Here is a 20,280-nt window from a genome sequence, read left to right as displayed (position 1 = left end):
GATTGATTTTTTAAAATAAAAAAACAACCACTGCTTGACAGAAATAAACTCAGGTTTTGTTTATCCTTTTTTTAAATTCATAAGTGAATCTAGATGTATCTCATTTTTTTTTTAAAGAATATTTCTCAATTATTTTATAAGACAAATTCTTTACGAATACTATTTAAGCCTCGAGAAGAAGAATGAGTTAGTCTCATTTTTGGCGCAAATAAGGTTAAGATTGTTTTGTTTATATTTTGTTTTTGGCAAAGTATCAGGTAACATTTTTAAATTATGTTTTTTTGCGCGTGTTCGTTTAAATATTTTTGCAATTTTTAATATCTTTCTACGGAGTAAACGAAAATGGAAAATACATGCGAAGAGGATTTTCATATTTCTTTAGAACCGGACGTTATTATTAATGACGATTTAGTAAGTATGCAACTATAATATATATTTAGAATTCATAAGCTTTCCTAAAAAGGCGAACAAAATTTATTATTTTATTTAATTTTTTTTTACTGTTTTTGAATTTATTGAATATCACGTCACATTTTTATTTACTTTATTTAAAATTAATGTATTATTAAAAAAACGAGTTTAATTAAATAAAAAATTAGCTTGAAACTTATTTGTTATTTTTATTTTTAGGAAGGAGCTGCAAATTTTGGAGACAAAAAATATGAAAGCACATATTCAAATAATACTCATTCAAGAACTAATTTTCAAGCAATTAACAGTCCTGAAGTATCAATTATTCCTATAAAATCACCAATTACAATGAAAATATGCCCTAATTATCTTCATCATTTTAACTATAATGTACAGAAAAATATTAATAGATCTTCGAGAGAAACTGTAAGACTGGTATCAAAAGATGAAGTAAACCAAGCAGAGATAAATCACTTACTAAAACGAAAATCACTGCCATTAGAAATGTGTCCCATTTGTAAGAAATACTTCAGGTATGTATGTAGATTTACAGTATGACAGTATACAGCTTAATCTAATCTTGACTTTCTATAAGTAATTAAACATCAAAGAAAAGTTTCCATTTTCATATTCAGTTGTTTTCAGTTATATTGATTATTATACAAATTTTTGAATTTGGCGCCTGAATTCGCAGAGCTGCCACAGTTATTGGTCGTATATCACCACCTGTTGATATTTACTATTAACTGTAGTATTTGACATGGATGATATCTACTTCATTTGTTAACATGAAACTGCAACGCCACCTATATAATAGGCACCTAAACCAAATTAGTAATGAGCATATTAAACGTTTAGTAAATGATTTATCGAAACTACCAAACGCGGATCGCAATTTCTAACATATTTAGCCTTCATCAGCACGCTATAGATATTCATTCAACTTTTTACTACGTAAAACTTTTAGGAGAATGAAGACTCATTTACAAAAGCACGAGGATGTTAAACCTGATCCCAATGATCCACTTACTTGTCAGTTTTGTATGAAAAGTTTTAATACAGGCAGTAACCTAAGTATACACATGCGCACACATACAGGAGATAAACCCTATGTGTGCGAAGTATGTCTTAAAGGATTCGCACAGTCCTGCAATCTCGTAAATCACATGAGGATTCACACAGGGGAAAGGCCGTATAAATGTCCCCATTGTGATCGAGCTTTCACGCAATCAGGTAATGTTTTTATTAATTCCACACATATGTTCTGAAAGCAAGGATAGTTACCATGAAATCTGTTGTGTGCAACTTAGGAAGAATTAAATATATTGGTAAGTAGGTACTTACACTTTTTCTAATACAATTCCCTTAGCATGTGAAGCTCCTCCAAAAGGATTAGCCTTCCATCGAGTTCCCAAATGGGCTTTTTTGTAGTCCTTATCTGCCCATCGTTGGTCCCTACGATGGTTCACGTGCTTACGAGCCGTTCGTAATCCTCTTGGTTTACCTTTAGAAACAAAAAATTACTTTGAAATATTGAAAAATTTAATAATATACCATATTGCTCGATAGGTTGTACCTACATGAATTTATTGATGAGATATATTTATTGTGAATTTATTAGATAAGTTTTTAAGAANAACTTCCTTTTTTTTAAGTAGGTTAAACATAAATATTAATTTTAAAATTCAGTCCCAATTTTTATCCAATATAACTTACCTTAAATTAATGAGGAAAAATTTTGTTATTGCCACTAAGCTTAGTGGCCAGAGCATCAGTGCGTAAAGCCAAAGGTTACATTCCCGGCGAGGGTGTGACAACAGGAACAAAATTTTTCCTCATTAATTTGAGGTAACCTAATATAGTGAATAAAAATTGTGAATGAATTTTCAAATTAATATTTAATATTAACAACAAGGAATTTCGATGTGTTAAAAATAAATGTTATCGAATGTGTTCAAGAATGGTTCATTTTAATAAATAGAAAAAGTTCTAATTAGAAAACGACTGAACTGGGAACCGAGTGATACCTTTTTGGAAGGTTTAGATCAAGACCTTTTTATTCGAAAGGTATTGGTCCTAGCGCGCGGAGAATATGTTAAGTTGACCTATTTAAGAAACAAACACTATTTACAGCCTCATGAAATCTAACCATCATCATCACAGGGTCGTCAGTCCTAATACTGGTTGGACACGCACCTCCACTCTTTCCTTTCCTGAGCTAATCGTCGCATTTCCCTAAAACTAGAACAACGCATATCCTTAACTATTTGCGAACAGTAATCTAATCTAGGTCTACCTCTACTCCTGTTTCTGCCTCTAAAATGTCTCTGACTAGACCTTCATGCCTGAGAAGGTGCCCTACCAACCTATCTCGCCTATTTTTTATTGACTTTCATAGAGTCTTCTGTTCTCCCATTCTCCATTTCTAACCTTCTCTATTCACGGTATCCTCATCATTCGTTTGTAACACTACATTTCGAACGCTTGTAACCTTTTCTTTTCCACCGCGCCCACCGTCCATGTTTCGCACCCATACAGAACCGCGCTCCAAACGTACACCTTTAATAAGCTTTTTCGAATTTCTAAATTAACCGTTCGGGAGTGTATAAGTGACTTCTATTTATTGAAGGCGACTGGACCCTCCCTAACCTCTGCTTTATATCCCTACAACTCCTTCCGTTCTTACTTATCTGACTTCCTAGATACCTAAAATCAGCCACTTCTAATTTTTATTCTCCTATTTTTATATTCGCTCTCTTTCTTCCCTTGCATACCAGTATTGTTTTTTTTTTATTTATTTTCATACAATACTGTTTTGTCAGTACCGCTTCCATTTTATTTAAACCTATCTTTAACTCCTCGTTGTTAGATGCTAATACGGTTACATCATCTGCAAATCTAAGCATACTAATCTTTTTCCCCTATATATCTATCCCTACAGTTGTACTGTCTTTAATGATGTTGATGGCGTCTTCGATGTATAGATTACAAAGTAGTGGTGACAGTGTACATCTCTGTCTGATTCCCTTTCTAATATTCACTTCTCTATGTTACAGCTCCAGCTCTATAACTGCCTGTTGCTCTTTATATAAACTAAGTATCTATCTCTGTATCTCATCCCTACATTTTTAAGTATATTTAACATCTTGTCCCACTTAACACTTCTAAGGAAGGCCCTCTTTAGCCTCCTTTCAGGAATCGTGGGAATGGGTGGGTGGTAGTTCGGGTGAGAAAGATGAGACTAGTGAAATGAAGACAAAAGAGAATGAAAGATTATCTGTGGAATATTATTACCCCAGCATTTGCCTAAGTTATCCACAGAAAAACTTGAACTAAGGCAGAGGACTCAGAATCGAACCGGCATCCTCCTGAATGCTTAGAAATAGTCTAAACCTCTAGGCCATTTCGCTCGGTACTTTGTGATAGGGACGAAGATTATTGTCCAAGCTGCCCCACCATAAAAATGTACGTCATAGAATATCCATGATTATAAAATGTCTGTGAAGGAAAGAATACGACAATAAAAATACTGAATATCCGGTTTAATCTATTTGAAGAACCGAAATCTTTACAATTCTTCATAAATCCTGAGATGAATCCTCAAAATCCTCTTGCTATTCTGAATTACAAATGTAAATGAAGTAAGTTATCCGAAACCTTTGCAAATGTACACGCTTAATTTTACGTTTTTTTGCTAAGTAAATTAACACATTTTGAATTGAAATTAACTATTTTATTAAAATTTACAAATCTTGTATCTTGTATCAAATGCAAAAGCCCAAATTTCTTTTGCACACAAGCAACTCAAGTTTTACCGATGTAGCGGCTCTAGATAGAGCAACTGCTGAAATTTATTAACTTCCCAGTCATAGACCTCTTGAAAAATACTTATTTATTATTTTGTATACTGATCGCACCCTTATTTTCTATTGTACTTATCGTGAAAGTATTCGATTTCAATCAAATATAAATAGTATCCACGTATATATATATGTATCTATTTATGTATGTATGGAAAGCTATTTGTAAATAAGCTCATCATTTTCAATTTTCGCTAATAGGCAATAAACGCTACTTATCTCCTCAAGGGCTAAATAAAAGATATGAGTTCTTTGTACACCTTTTTCACTGCTATCCCGACCAATTTAAATAAAAGATTTACATAATTGTAAAAATAGGAAGGGTGGCAAATCTTCGCATCGGGTGGCAGAAATCCACGCTATTTCACCGAGAAACAGACCATTCTCTACTTCCGAAAAGGTATCACTTGACTCCTAATGCAACTACCGAGCGGCATGGCCTAGAGGTTTAGACCATTGCTTAGCATTCGGGAGGACGCCGGTTCGATTCCGTGTCCGTCTAACTTGGTCCAAGTTTTTCTGTGGTTTCCTTGGACCACTGAGGCAGTAATATTCCACAGATAATCTTTCATTCTCTTCTGTCTTCATTTCGTCCTTCTCATCTTTCTCACCCGAACCACCACCCACCCATTCCCACGATTCCTGAAAGCAGGCTGAAGAGGGCCTTCCGCCCTACCTTCCAGCGTAGTCCGGAGAGACTGCCCGCCCACCAGCATTACTGACTGGTGGGAATGAAACACCCAAAAGTTTTTTTTCCCAATGCAGTGGGTTCCTTTAGAAGCTTAGCCATTTTTTTTAAGCGATGATGACAAAAAATGTTATATTACTATCCATATTTTAATATTTTAAACACTTATCCATTTATTATGTAAGCATTTATTCGTTTTTAAGTTATTTTGGTGTTTATAGGAAATTTGAGCAATCATATAAGACTTCATACAGACGAAAAGCCGTTTAAATGTCATTTCTGTGACAAAGCTTTTACACAATCAGGTAACTTAAATTCTCACATAAGGAATAATCATAAATTTGTAAGCATGCAAATGGGTTAAAAGCGATTTTAACTAATATAAGACAGTTTGTGAGGGGTTTTCCTGTGCTAGTTCAAAAAATTATATTAACAAATATTTATTATTTTCGTGTGCAATTGTAAAATAAAATTAGTCAAATTAGGTACTGAATTTAAGTGTTACATAACAAACTGTCGATAAAAATTGCTAGATATTTAGATATTCACAGTGCTCATATTGTTTTCATTTATTATTGTAATATTATTTTCATAGATTTTAGTTTTTTTAAATACTTCGTAAAACTTTTGCTTTAATTGTGTGATAGTTAACAAAAATACTTAGTACATTTGGAGTAGAAATCACAATGACTTTTGAAATTTGAACTATAATATGCTTTTCTTTTGCTTTCAATAGCGTAACAATTTATTGTATTATTATTTCATTTAGTAGGAGATAATAATCAAATAAGTAGTTTATAACGTTTTCAATAACTATTTCTGAAGCTAGAACATCAAAACATTAAAATTAAAATAAAAAGTACAAGATTTAAGATACCTACTACATACAGTATTTTTGTTATTTAGGTATGTCTTCTACACATAAGCTCATAATTTTTTTAATGAATTATCATAAAAGACTGCTACTGTGTGTTCACACTCATTTGCTATATTTGCCTAATTTACCATTTTTGATCTCCCATTCATTGTGCCATCTCTTGATAGGTTATTGTATTATATTTTTAAAAGACTGACATTTAATAGTCCAAGATACCACGTCTCGTTTTTAAAGTAACGGGCTAAAGTTTCTTGGCTTCGATTTTACGAGTCTCCCTCTTTTTTTCATTCAAAATTCTTAATAGTAGCGTGGAAAATAAGACCTACTTCTTGAACGTGTTAAACTGGCGACTTTTTTAATTTCATAAATAACACTTTACTTTTCAATTAAATTACCAGATAATGTATAAGAAAACAAAGAAATGCGATTGGAAGATATTGATTAAAGTATAACATTACAAAAATTTAGCATTACTGCAAAACCTTTATATTTCATCAAAATAAAATAGAATAATTGGTTACAAAATAATGTAATTACTATCCGTTAAAGTGAGAATGTTTGCGAAAATAGAATTTAAAAATGCAGATTGAATATATTTTTACATATTTATTTTTGTAAAGTAATGAATTTATATTTGTGATACAGATTTTGTTTAAGTGAAATTTGAAAATATTAAATTATATTAATTTTTAATTCTATATTTGCAAGTTCATAACTTTATATTTTAAAATGGGGCTAGTCAATATTATTGTTACATTTTAAATATCTATTGATTTATGAGCAATTATTCATGTTTATTTTTATTTAAATTAAATTAAATTCCCCCTGAAATTAAAACTACAAGAACTACTTTCTCATGGTGATGATGATGTTGATTACGATGAGAGATTATTTTTTTTACGTTATTTCGTGCACCTAGAATGTAATAAAAGGATTTTTTGGGATATGCAATACCTATTAGATGTTTCTGTATTTAAGGAGATTACACTTTGATACCAAATAAAAGTTAATACCATATAGTTAGGGAAAATTGAAATTTATATTCAAATATGTTTGCAAAATGTGTCGAAAATCAGGATTTCCATTACTCAAGACACTATGTTGTTTGATCAGAGAATACACTCACCTATCAGGTGTTATGATTGTCCTACAGTTAGTGATCAGTTTAAGTAATTCGTGAAATTGACGCTTTTATACCATATATTAGTATAAAAATCAGTTTTTTAGCAACAAAACGCGACAATCCAACCCATCGTTTCTGTAGAACAAACGCATTTACTTTTTATTATACATAATTTGGAATTTTAATTAAAAAAACAAAGTGTTACCTATAAAATTTAATGATCATATTTAGCGGGTAGGTCTCATTTTATATTCTAAAGAAACGTTTGGGGACATACCACTCACGAAACTTTAGCCGGTTAGTGAAAAGACTCCATATTCTGGACTAGAATACATTGCTCAAAATGCAAGTTACTTATGAATCTTAAAAAAAAAAACAAATAATTTCGAAAATCTGGGTGAACGCATAAATACGAGACATATTAAGATCAAATAAAGTATGCCGGGAAGTCTGCATGAAATCTGTCACATAAGAAGCTCATCAATAGAAGTTTGTTTTGCACATTATGCAATTTTTATGTGTTGTAACCTGGTATGTTTGTGGTATAAATTGACTTCTAAAGTGATGTCCTTTGCCTAATTTATGCCTTTTTTCAATTATTTCGCCCGTAAATTGATTACTTAAAAAAAAAAACGTTTCATAAACTTTTAAATTGAAATAGTGTGTTAGTGTTTACTTAATATACTCAGAAATAAACTTAATTTGTTCATTAAACCTTTATATTTAAAATAGTGCCACAAAATGTTGAAAATAGAGCAACAAATATATACAATCATGTAGGTAATAAAAAATGGAAGTCTCACAGTAGTCGACAATAATCTATAACATTTTAACAATATTTAACATTGGTAAGGAGCAAACAATAATTTCACAACGTTTCTCTTTCTCTCTTTTCTCTCTTCAAGTGCCAACTGTAAGAAGCATTGATTAGATAGTGCGCGATTTTTTTTCCCTGAGTTTTTAAGAAAATAATCACTGCATATCTAAGTAAAAGTTAATATTTTTGCTACCTACATATATATTTGGGTTCGATAAAATTGTGAGACATCGTTTAAACTAATAAGAATATTTTTTTAACATCGCATATTGTTTTTTGTATTGTTCTAGTTTTAGAAAGTATTGCGTTAGCTGGACTAATATGTGTGAATTTGATTTTATTGTGTTATTAATAATTATAGAAATAATGTAATAAATTTATATAGCTGTATACGCTGCATTGGATACAAACGTGTATATTTTAAATATAAAGAAACAGTTGTATCATACCTATAACTCCTAGTGTTAAATAAGGTAGAATTCTGGTTGAATAACACCAAGTACCTTAGTTTTTTTTTTTATTTCGATATCTATTTCTTTCGAGATTTGTTATATTAATAAGAGTAATAACTGAAGGATTTTAAAAAGATCTTTCAATTCAAGAGCATTTGTATTGGATGTTAGAAATTGAGAGACGTTTCGGTCACCAAAACATTGCGACTCTTATCAATCTATCATACTTAATTGTTAAATTATGTTGTTAAAATGACTGTAGTAAAAAATATATTGGACAAACTAGACGCTCAATCAAAACTAGATTTAAGGAGCATTTAGCTCACGCACGGTTTGGTAGAGAGGAAAAATCTAGTGTTGCCCAACATATTCTTACTGAAGAACATAATATTAATATTAATATTCTTAATTTAGTTAAAGAAGTTAGGAATAATTGTTTACTAGATAGTTTTGAAACTTTATACATTTATAAAAATAAACAAGTTTTACTTAACAATGACAACGGTATTATCCCTGGATCTTCTCTATTTAGTCCAGTTTAATTATTTTTGTTACTGTTGTCAAGGTCCACTGAACATCAACCATTATTGTCATTGAGCCATGTTTAGGTTTAGTTAACTGCAATCCCTCAAGAAAGTAACCTTGTTACCGAAAAGTACTTCGGACAACGAAAGTGTCGTGTTTTGGCGTTGGGATTTGAGCTATTTTGTTTCTTCTATCTGAAATAAAGGGCACTATCGGTTTAAGAAATTGTAATTGACTTTAAATTTTCGGTATCTATCACGATTAGTTCAAGTGAAAACCTATAATATCTTGAAGATTAGAAATTAACATTCTTTTTTTACGGTAATGTTAATGTCCAATCTTCAAGATATTTTAATGTTTCTCTTAAACCAAGCAGGTGTTAATTACTTGAAGTTTGGGGTCAGTTACAATTTCCTTTACTAATAACTAGTTCTTCCCCCTGCCCCCGGCCATTTTTATTGCTCCACTATGTCGGCCATCATTCTTTTGTCATTGTTGCAGTTGTCGGCCATCATTCTTTTTTAATTGTTGTCGCATTGTCACTGATGTCGGCCATTATGGTTTTCTAATCAATGATTAAAATTTAAAGCAATTGTTTGTAAATAGGTATGCAACACATCGTACACTTCAGCATGAGAAATTACTGATACTAACTTTCCTTTACGTAATATTACTTTACAATATTGTTTTTGTCATTTATGTATTTTTTTTTATTTAGACAGAATTAAGCATGATATAGATTGATAAGAGTCGCAAAACATTGATGACCGAAATGTCTCTGAATTTTCAATTTCATATGTAGCATCCAATAAGAATCCTTTTGAATGGAATGATTGTTTAAATTCATTAGTTTTCTTTAAATATTGTTATCAATTCCGTACTAGCGAATTTTTTTTTTTTTTTAATAAAAGGTGTGATACACATTTAAATTATATTATTTTATAAATGTTAAGAACTTGGGGATTTATGAATCAGTTTTCTACAGCCTACATTCACAGTTCCTTACAAAAACAGAAATGTATGTTAATCAGTCTGTAGCCCTAAAAGGCATCAGAAATGATGTGATAAAATAAGACTGCTGTAATTGGTACTTAAAAATTATTGTGTTCAACATTTTATAATATTTTATATCTCATTCATATTTTAAAGCGATACAAATTTTATCATCGTTTCATTACTCATCATCATACACATACATATATCTCATATGCACTATGGACTGATTAAACTAATATAAGAGTTTATTTATGTACTATTTTATATAAGCATGAATGAATTTAAATACTCTCCCGTTTGAAGAATTGTTCAATAAATTATTATTCATATACCTATTACTTTTTTATTCGTTATTTACGTAATGAGTTAAACACAATAAGCATTAGAAAGAACATATGTAGGTTTCCTTCTCTTTTCTTCTTTTGCCTTTTGTTTGCTTTTTTTACTTTTCTTTTTTGTTAAAAAAACAATTAAGTATAATATTTTTCATTATTACATTTATCGACAACTGGGTTGAACATCGAAAATCAGTGTGAAACTATCTTTTTTTACAGTTTAAACACTATAAACAAGTATACCGTTGAAAAAGATAATTTGTCTTATGAATCTCACAAGTTTCTGATTGTGAATACACATAAAATATTATAAATTATTATGTAATAAAAATTTGATCAATTCTTAAAGAGAAACCAGATTAAGACAAAAGTCCCTGCAACAGCGGCAGCAGCTCTTTTTATACTAAGGGTGGCAGAGATAACGAGGATCGGTATGACACTCTGATGTACAGTACTGCGATGTGAAAGGCAACGGGAAACCACCACATTATGATATCCCAAGATAAACAAATCGAACTCAAATGATGACGTCCTCTGGGGTAAAGCACTCCGGATGTAAACTAGTCCCCATTTGGATGTCCGGGTAGGGACTATCTCGGGGGATGTCATCAATAAGTGCAATAGGGGAAGGTGCAATACTTCACTAGTCGAAGCGTGGAATGAGGTAAGTAGGGAAATTAGAGAATTTGAAAGTTAAAATGAATAGACTAGAATTAGATATAGTAGGCATTAGTGAAGTCCGAAGAAAGTTATTTACAAACAAACGATAGGATAGTTATGGTTAAATTAAACTCGAAGCCGATAAAAACGGTAATAGTACAGGTCTACATGTCTACTTCATCTTACAATTATGAAGACGTAGAAGCGATTTATGCAGATATAGAAGACATGTTAAGTTTAGTGAAAGACAGTGGCTAACTGATTACATCGAATTTGACGAACCAACAAAAGTTCTCATGGGTGATGCTACAGAGCTTGAAGAGGCAGGAGTGCGAAATGTTAGAGTGGAAGCGTTTGATGGGAAGAATTAGAATAAAGTGGTTCTGAAGAATGTACTACTCGTACCCAAGCTAACTTTTATTTTGTTTTTAGTTAGTCAACTGTTCGACAAAAGGATACAAATCAAAGTACTGATGCAAGTTAATGTCTTTTCAAGACTGTCGACACAGAAGAGACTGGCAATTTCTGTACGTAAAAATAGATTGTATACAATGCTGTTTCGTCGGGAAAAGTCTGGCAAGTGTATGGTAGTGATTTCCATCAAAAACATGATACGAAAAACAGAAAAATGTCAAGTATGTCCGCGACATCCTGAAGAAGAAGAACCATGTTAACTACATTGATGACTCGAATGATTACGTCTGCCCCGGATGTGACTATGGGAAATGTCATCGTGAACTACATCTCAGAAATGAAAATCAGCAGAGCATTCTCTGGATTTGGTTCATGTAGACCTTAGTGAATATTAAATCTTTAGGAGGAGCCAAGTATTTTTTACTATTAGAGGATGATTTTTTACATTTCAAAACCGTGTTTTTCTTGATTAATAAGGATGAAACACCTGTCAAATGTGAAAACTTTATGAAAATGGTTGAAAATCAATTTGGACGGAAAGTCAAAATTCTGTTCAGACAACGGAAAATAAATAATCAACAATGATGTAAAGAAACTTTTGGAAGAAATTGGGATATTTCACAGTAAGTTAAACGCCTACTCACCTCAAAAAAATGACAGCATCGAAAAGGAAATGTGCACCGTTGTTGAAGCAGCACCATCAGTTCTACATGCAAACAGTTTTAATGAGATCCTGTGGGCTGAAGCAATAAATTATGCTATATCTACAATTGACCAAACTGGAACTAGTTGCGTGAAAAAAAAATGTCCAGCTGAATTGATAAACAGTCTAAGAAGTTCTGGTTGCGAGTGCTATTTTTTTATTCAAGATCACTGGCGGAGCAAAACTGAAAAGAAATCAAGAAAGGGAATACTTGTCGGTTATGATTTGGACTCGCCAAGTTTCATAGTTTATATGCAGGAAGAAAATAAAGTAATCAGCTTTGAAAATGTCATTTTTGATGAAAATCCTGAAACTGGAAATACACCCACTGAAATGGAGTTCAACATTGAATGAAAAGAACGAAAATTTGAGCGGGAAATAAATGAGCTTATTTATGTTGATGCTTCAGAAAACTTTGACTCATCATCGGATAACGTAGAAGAAAAAGAAGTTTCGATCAGAATTTTGCGCGATCGTCGAAACTTGAAAGTACCATCGAGATATGTAGATTACGTAATGGATCTAGATTTAAATACAAATGTAGCGATAATCAGAGAAGTGCTAGACTCCTTGTTTCTTCTGCCTTGAAAGACGAAGAGTGGCTCATAGCCATGCAGAAATCGAACTCTTTCTGCATGGCTATGAGCCACTCTTCTGCCTTGAAAGACGAAGAGTGGCTCATAGCCATGCAGAAAGAGTTCGATTTCCTCATGAAGATGAAGACGTGGAATTTTGTCAAAAGATCAGAAGGTCTTAAACCTCTAACCTGTCGTTGGGTTTTACTTAAAAACAAGAAGAAAGAAAAAAAGCTAGACTGGTCGTTGGACGCCTTCAGCAGGAGGCAGACATTGATTTCTCCGAAACATTTAGTCCGGTTGCACGTCATGTCTTTATTCGCTTGATGTCATGTCTTTATTCGCTTGATTTTGAGTCTTGCAGTCTCCAGCCACATGCACTTAATGACTTTTGATGTCAAAAGAACATTTCTTCACGGAGACCTGAAAGAGGATATTTACATGTTTCAACTCGAAGGTTTCAAGGACTACAGTGACCTTATCTGCAAACTCAGTCTTTAAGGACTGAAGCAAGCACCAAAAAATTGGAATGAGAAATTCTTAACCTTTTTTAAGGCGGTGGGATTCGTCAACATAGATGATGTGTGTTTACTATAATAAGAACAAGATAGTTATTCTCGCATTATATGGACTCGTTGTGGGTGACGACAACGAAGAAATAAAAGTTCTGGATAAGCTAAACAAGAAATAAGAAAATCGACGAAATAAACTTTCTTATCTTGGTATGGAACTAAAACTAAATCATAAAGGAACTTTCATAAACCAACCAAAATATACCAAAAAGATTTTATAGCGTTTTGGATTCAATTCTTTGAATTTGACACCCACTCCAATGGAACGTGGAATGATGACAGAAGGTGAGAACTTTATAAATGAAAAGCCATTGTCGGAAGTCTGTTATATCTGGCAACAATCTCACGACCCGATATTAGCTTCACTGTAAACTACCTAAGCAGATTTTGCAGTGGACCCATGGAAAGTCACTGGAAAATGACAAAACGGGTCTTTGCTTATCTTAGAGGAAGTGCAAACTACGTCATCCATTTTGACGGACACAAAAACTTAATAAATTAAACAGATTAGGACTACCGAGGAGACAGGTCAACTGGTCGCTCAACAAGTAGCATCCTTATAATGCGCGGTGGACCAATCGTTTGGTAAAAACAGAGACTCGTGGCAACATCAACCGCAGAAGCGGAATATCGAGAAGCAGTGAACTAGACATCATGAATTTAGACAAACCAACTACTTTGTACGTTACCAGTCGGTCTGCTATTCACATGCCCAGAAGGAAAAATTACGAAGGGTAAGAAAGTTAATTAAACAGCACGTTGGGAGGACAATTGAACTGCAGCACGTTGACACTTCTGACTAGCTGACTGACATTCTCACCAAGGCATTGTCTCCTAAGACATTTAAAAGTCTACGCTCAAAAATAATGAAGGAGGAGTGTTAAAAATTCATTATTTTTTTCTTAAACGACTGAACTGTGTGAGAATGGTTGTAGCTTTAGGGTTACCGGTTACCATCTTAGATATAGTTTGGTAGTTTGTAAGAGAGAAGGGAGGGAAGTGAAGAGCCAGTTCGGCCTCAGTCTCCGCACATATCTATCAGGGTCACATTAGTCGAAGAGCCTATTTCCTGCACACGACTTCAATTTAAAAACGCATAGTAATAGATTTTTTAATCGTATTACCCATAGACATATATTAATGGACGTGCCTTGGCCGTATGTCGTTATAATAATTTCTTAGCTCGAAAAGTGAGGGAGATGACATATGGTTTCAGACTAGCGCTATCTCTTTCATGACATGCTTACGCACTACCGTAAGAGAGATGGATATTGTCTGAAACTTCGTTCCATCTCTTTCTTTTGTTGTACCACAATTCTGGCCGCTAAGGTACGTCCATTAGTAAACGTCGATGGTATTACCCTTTGTATATCTATTATCTATGTCGTATAACAATCTATGCGTATAACCGAATAACCATGACATATAAATTTATCTATGGCGTATAATTTGTCTATGGCCTATGATTCATGACGTATAAACACTATGGTATAAGCATTTGTGGGTTATAAACAGTTGTAGATATAAATGGGTTTTATTCGTATATTGTAGTTATTCGTTGTTATCAATAACAGTTTTTGATTTCAAGTTAATGTTTTTCAAGTGGTAGTAGTACTTTCGAGAATTTGAAGCGCTGAAATAATTCAATTTTTTTTTTAATATACATGAAGGTTGGGAGGTAGAAAGTAGAAAGTGTAAGATTTTTGTTTGATTCTCCCTAAACAAAATGAAGATAAGATCGAAAAAGAAGAAGTATTCTGAAAGCGAATCAGAAAGCTCTGAAGGCAGTAGTGTTGAAAGTTTTAGTTCGTCAAGCTCAGACTCGGAAAGTTCTGTTTCATCTGGATACTCTTCGAAAAAAAGAAAACTTAAATGTCGTTCTGATAATCGCAAGAATCGCAAAGAAAAAGAAAAAAGGGATTTTGAAGTCCCTGCTTCAGATGATGATGAAAAGAATGTTTTAAAAAGGAAGAATAGAAAGTCCAGAAAATCAGATTCCGATTCAGATGAACCCCAGACCAAACTAGAGAAACATAAAATCAAGGAAAAAGAAAGGTAATGTTTGTTGTTAAAAGAGATTTATTTGTTTCATTTATTTCGTTGTTGCAATAAAGGGAATAAAAGTGGAAAGATTTTTAGAGTTTTTGTTATCTGTTTGGAGTGGATAATCTATTAGTAATTTTAATTTTATTATTTTCTATTCCAGTATACTTTTATTTAATGTTCTGTACTTACATATACAGCAGGAAACGAGATGTCAGTTCAGACATAGAGAAAGAAAAAAGCAAAAGGCACAAACAGAAGCACAGGTTAAAAGAAGACAAGGAACAGAAGGATAAAGAATCAGATGATAAAAATTCTCAATATGACAAACATAAACACAGTGAAATAGAAGAAAAGTCCAAATACTATGAATATAAGAAAGAAACTAAAGAAGTATCAAGAAATTATGGCAATGAACAGTTTAGGAAAGACAAGGGGAATATGAAAGATAGTGATTCAAAGAGGGAGAAAGAAGAAGAAAGAAGATTAAGAGAAGAAAGTAGAAGAGATAGGGGTAGAGATAGTAGAAGAGAAATTGAAGATGGCAGAAGAGATAGAGATAGTCGAGATGAAAAAAGAAGGGAAAGAGAAAAAGAACAAAATCGGTATCAAAATAGGTATAGTGCAGATAATGTTGATAAAAGAAGAAATGAGGGAAACACTATAGAAGATGAAAGATGGAAGCATGATGGTTATGAAAAGCATTATGGAAAATCTAATAGGAACAGGAGCCCAGGCAGGCAGAGGAGAAGAAGTCCTAAGTTTATTAGGAATAATGAGAGGTAAAAATACTTCTTGTAAAAAAATATTTAAGCTAATAGGGTTAGTCTGTAAAGACATTAATAACATATTTTTCATTTCATTCCAAGGAATAGAAGGAGTCGAAGCAAGTCTTTTGATCATGCAAATGCAAAATGGGGTAAAGAAGGGGATTCAAAAACCATTCAGAAAGACAAAATTAAACCGGTGGAGAAACAAAAGCCTAACTTTGCCCTTTCTGGTAAACTGACTGAAGAGACCAACACTTATAGAGGGGTTGTCATTAAATATAGCGAACCACCAGAAGCTCGTAAACCAAAACGAAGATGGCGACTCTATCCCTTCAAGGGCGAGAAGGCCTTGCAAACTCTTTACATCCACCGCGAAAGCGCTTACCTCATTGGACGTGATCGAAAAGTTGTTGATTTGCCTGTTGATCACCCTTCCTGTTCAAAACAGCATGCTGTCTTGCAGTATCGTTTGGTACCCTTTACCCGAGATGATGGTTCATCTGGTAAAAGAGTCAGACCTTATTTGATTGATTTGGAATCAGCAAACGGAACTTATATTAACAATAAAAAAATTGAACCAAAAAAGTACATCGAGTTATTAGAGAAGGATGTAATAAAATTTGGATTTAGCTCGAGAGAATATGTTTTGCTACATGAAAACAGTAAAGATGAAGGTCTTGATGATGATGTCAAACAAGAAGAAGAGGAAGTTGCCGTTAAGGAAGAACCTGATAATTAACTAAAAAAATGTGGTAAGTCGAAACTTACTATATATGCTTGTAATGCTTAATATGCTTTTTATTGAACTACTCTACTTTAGCTTTAAATAACAAACAGAATAATATATGTTCTTCTGTGAAAAATGTTTTGAAAAATCTCATACAGTTGTTATTTAAAGCTTAATGTTAAGAGCCATGGTACAGCATTTTCTTCAAAAATTGTGTTAGTCTATTTTTAGATTTCTCGAAAATGTGTTCATTGTCAGATTTAACCATGTTCATCTTTTCTTAAGTTCTGAGTTAAAAGAAATTTTTACTATTAATGTATAACGAAGCAAATTTTTTCCTTTTTCTATAGGTCTTTGAAGTTTCCAACTCGCCATTGGATTCTTTGAGAAAAATAAATTTAGCAAATGCGTTCGTATATATCTATAGTGCATTAATTCTATTTCATAATATGACATGTTATTGGACATCAGTGTAGTTAAATCTTGTAAATAAAGGAATAAAATAAAAAACTTTGTCTTCTTTTGCATTATTGCTTAGGTAATGAGTACTCACATTGGGTGGTGGGGGGGTTCCAAGCATGAAAATGTCGGTAGTAAATTTTAAAATTTAAAAGTTTTTCATCTGTTTTACAATACAAAACGAGAGAAGACTTGTAAATCGTTCGTTTTGCTAACTTTAGTCTTGAACAGTATGATTTTACAGATCTACCTTCCTAAATACTAAATACGTATGTATACGTTAGACTATCATTGGCGACTACTGTACCTATAGACTTGTGTTTTCAAATTGTAAGATACTCATAATCCGAACCAATCAAAATCAACACAATATAAAAATCCAGGATTTTGCTATTATTTTTTTATTAAACTTTGAACGATTCCGTTTACATACATCTGATTTATAGCTTTGTATTTACATATATCGACAGTTTATTAATACTACGAGTCTTTTTGTGTCATTAATAGTAACTTAAAATAAAAATATGTTCTTAAAAATAAAAAAAGAAGCAACTCCATATGGAACAGGTAAACCGTAATGGTTATTCTTGAGTTATTTTCTAGTATAATGCGTCACAATAAATTAAGTAAATACATATATAATAATATATACAGGAAAAAATATCATTTGTCTACAGAAAGTTGTATTACAACATGTTTGATAAACGTCATGTATAATGTATAGGTATTTTAATTAAAGGTAGAATATGTTGTATGCTCATTACATTGCAATTTTACATGTGGGACCCGTTTTATAAGAGAAAACGAAAACTTAAGCAAGGAACTTTATGTACACTTGGCAGTCAAATATAGTTTCAACTAGGTAATTTATTTGATATAGTAAAAGAAACCACTAAAAAACTCTGCTTATAATATATATACATGTGAAATAAAATACCTAGCTTTTCAAATACATGAGGATGATTAGCAAAATTTTATTTATTTACATTACTTAGGATATACTTTCCTTAATATTTAATTCAGGTACATTTCTCTATTCATGGTTGCGATTTCCCTTTTTGTACATTTTCGGTGTAAAAGTAATTTATATTTTTTCACCGTTTGTTTAAAAAATGATGATCAATTAGCTTTATAGCATTTGGTTTTCATTATTTATTTTGTTTACATTTTTATTCGTAACGGATACAGTTCCTTCTTTAGGATTATCAGTCCTTGGAATCTCATAACCGTCTTTATCCAAATAGCGATCCTCCATTATGTTACTTCTAGCGTCTTCTACTTGACTATCACTATCATAAATCAGCTCGAGATATTTAGGAATATTATCCTGTGCTCCCTCAGAAGGTAAATTACCATTCAGGTTTTGCAGGAAAGGTGTCCTTTCTTTGTTTATATCCCCACCACTACCATCGCTTTTCCAAGAAGATTCTACAAAGTAAATATCGAAACTGATGTTATCTATGTATAAACGAATTATCCAGTAATATGAGGAAAGCTTGGTTAAAACTTATAATAATATAATAGGTACCTATGTGTTTAATGTGCATGACAATAAATTAAGGTAGGTATGCGGTTAGTATTTTTACCTGAATTAATGATTTCGTCTTGAAAATATGCTTGATTAGATACTCCATAAGGCACTGCAATCATTGACATTTTCATTATTATCATGCATTTGGTTAGGAGTACGCTTACAAAATGGACATGGTTAATGATGATTTAAAAAAATATTTCTTCTAGTACTTACTCTCTTCTACCGTGCTGATGTACTGTCCTTCGTGAGCACCAGTAACAGGATCATTTTTCTTTTGCGTATGCAAGTCTTCGAGGACATAAAGGCAATTCTTAAAACTCGGTCTTCTTTCTGGTTCATATAACCAACATTTTAGCATTAGATCGTACCTGGAAATAAAAACAAGTTAATTTTCAGGAGTATCTCAATAAAGATTATCTAATCCTTACAGAGTCTCTGGACAATGTTGTGGTTTTCCTAATCGACCTCCAGTTTTAACGTAATGAAGAACTTCTAAATTATTGCGAGCTGGATATGGTTGTTGTCCTAAGGTCATTATTTCCCATAGAAGAACTCCAAAAGCCCACGCATCTGAGAGACTAGTAAATACTCCATCGACTAGAGATTCAGGTGCCATCCATCTTACTGGCAAAAGACCTTCACCTTCTTTTCGATAGTAGTCATTTTTGTAAATATCTCTTGCTAGTCCAAAGTCTCCTATCTTTACAATTCGGGTCTCTCGGTTAGTTGACGAAACTAGACAGTTTCTACAAGCCAAATCTCTATGTACAAAATGCATCTCTTCGAGATATTTACATCCTTTCGCAACGTCTACACACATTTTCAGCAAGTCAAGCAATGAAAGGCTTGATGTGTTTAACTGAAAAATAGTATATTGTAGAAATAGCTCCGACAAAAAAAATAAATGAATTACTGATGGATTTCTCGATGACCTTAAATAAGTTAACAAATCTCCACCCTCCATTAGCTCCATTATAATAAATTGAGGATCATTATCCAAACAAACACCCAGAAGCTGAAGAATATGTTCATGTTTAAAATGACTCATCAATTGTGCTTCCTGAAGGAATTCGCACTTTTCTGAATCCGAGGCTCCTTTCCTTAATGCCTTTACAAAAATACAATTAAATCTAAGAAATCAAAAATTAGTTATCGTGTTACCTTCACGGCTACTTTTACTTCAGCACCATTTGCCAAAATACCGCGTGCTTTTCCTTCGAATACTTCTCCAAATGCACCACTTCCCAAAAATTTTGTCAGTGTGATGCAATCTCTGTAAGACAGCAACATTAAAATACATTTTTTAATAAAAGTAAAAAAAATTGCCTTCTTATATGGGGTAACATTGTTGCATCCTCCAGAAGAGGCTGATTCGGTACATATAGGATATTGGTACTGTGGATTCCTCGTCGTGGCAGTTCTCGAAGGGTAGCAAGTTCCACATCTGGTCTTGGTGAAAGGATGAGTTGCTGCTTAGATTTCTTATCTTTCGCACACTGCAGCTTGCCTGAAAATATCACTTTTGCTCAAATTAGTACGTATACAAATAAAAATTGATAAAAATGAGAGCAGATGAACTGATTACTGTAACTTTTCATTTGTGAATTATATGCTCAATTATATGGTACATAAAATCATAGTATGCACCTTAAATCTATATATACATACATATATGTACAGGTATGTAATTTACGTATAGAAGTAGAATTCTCATTCTGTAAACGGAACCTGCTTGAAAA

General features: G+C 32.6%; 3 protein-coding genes across 12 annotated transcripts in view; 2 read left to right on the top strand and 1 right to left on the bottom strand.

The window, feature by feature from the left end:
• The first annotated feature begins 39 nt into the window (after window positions 1-39).
• On the top strand, window positions 40-6,563 carry LOC108744521 (zinc finger protein 468-like). 3 transcript variants are annotated; one of them, XM_025973147.1, is made up of 4 exons: window positions 40-411; window positions 631-944; window positions 1,379-1,644; window positions 5,181-6,563. In XM_025973147.1, the coding sequence occupies exons 1-4, from the start codon at window positions 343-345 to the stop codon at window positions 5,321-5,323; spliced, it is 792 nt and encodes a 263-aa protein (XP_025828932.1). In that variant the 5' UTR covers window positions 40-342; the 3' UTR covers window positions 5,324-6,563. The 3 variants fall into 3 exon arrangements, with proteins under 3 accessions (XP_025828932.1, XP_025828934.1, XP_025828933.1); XM_025973149.1 differs by lacking the exon at window positions 5,181-6,563 and adding an exon at window positions 3,468-3,503; XM_025973148.1 differs by lacking the exon at window positions 5,181-6,563 and having other exon boundaries at window positions 1,379-1,695.
• A 7,902-nt stretch (window positions 6,564-14,465) lies between these two features.
• LOC108744503 (FHA domain-containing protein DDL) lies at window positions 14,466-17,060 on the top strand. Of its 3 annotated transcripts, none has more exons than XM_018480309.2 (4): window positions 14,466-15,063; window positions 15,252-15,833; window positions 15,927-16,573; window positions 16,899-17,059. In XM_018480309.2, the coding sequence occupies exons 1-3, from the start codon at window positions 14,735-14,737 to the stop codon at window positions 16,558-16,560; spliced, it is 1,545 nt and encodes a 514-aa protein (XP_018335811.1). In that variant the 5' UTR covers window positions 14,466-14,734; the 3' UTR covers window positions 16,561-16,573; window positions 16,899-17,059. The 3 variants fall into 3 exon arrangements, with proteins under 3 accessions (XP_018335811.1, XP_018335810.1, XP_018335812.1); XM_018480308.2 differs by having other exon boundaries at window positions 14,467-15,063; window positions 15,921-16,573; XM_018480310.2 differs by having other exon boundaries at window positions 14,971-15,063; window positions 15,215-15,833; window positions 15,921-16,573; window positions 16,899-17,060.
• Window positions 17,061-17,418: 358 nt separating this feature from the next.
• The window catches only part of LOC108744502 (proto-oncogene tyrosine-protein kinase ROS), an 80,771-nt gene continuing 77,909 nt past the window's right edge, over window positions 17,419-20,280 (bottom strand). For 4 of the 6 annotated variants that reach the window (XM_025973163.1, XM_025973166.1, XM_025973167.1 and 1 more), the window contains exons 21-27: window positions 19,868-20,060; window positions 19,703-19,814; window positions 19,455-19,649; window positions 18,970-19,400; window positions 18,755-18,909; window positions 18,594-18,647; window positions 17,419-18,435 (exon numbers count right to left, since the gene is read on the bottom strand). In XM_025973163.1, coding sequence (XP_025828948.1) covers window positions 18,137-18,435; window positions 18,594-18,647; window positions 18,755-18,909; window positions 18,970-19,400; window positions 19,455-19,649; window positions 19,703-19,814; window positions 19,868-20,060 — 1,439 coding nt within the window. In that variant the 3' untranslated portion in view covers window positions 17,419-18,136. The remainder of the gene's footprint in view (window positions 18,436-18,593; window positions 18,648-18,754; window positions 18,910-18,969; window positions 19,401-19,454; window positions 19,650-19,702; window positions 19,815-19,867; window positions 20,061-20,280) is intronic. The other 2 variants (XM_025973164.1, XM_025973165.1) reach the window with 2 other exon arrangements.

This window comes from Agrilus planipennis, unplaced genomic scaffold (genome assembly GCF_000699045.2).
Source record: "Agrilus planipennis isolate EAB-ADULT unplaced genomic scaffold, Apla_2.0 scaffold33, whole genome shotgun sequence".
Taxonomy (NCBI): domain Eukaryota; kingdom Metazoa; phylum Arthropoda; class Insecta; order Coleoptera; family Buprestidae; genus Agrilus; species Agrilus planipennis.
Note: the sequence above shows the minus strand (reverse complement) of the source record. Positions and strands in the feature narration are given on the sequence as shown.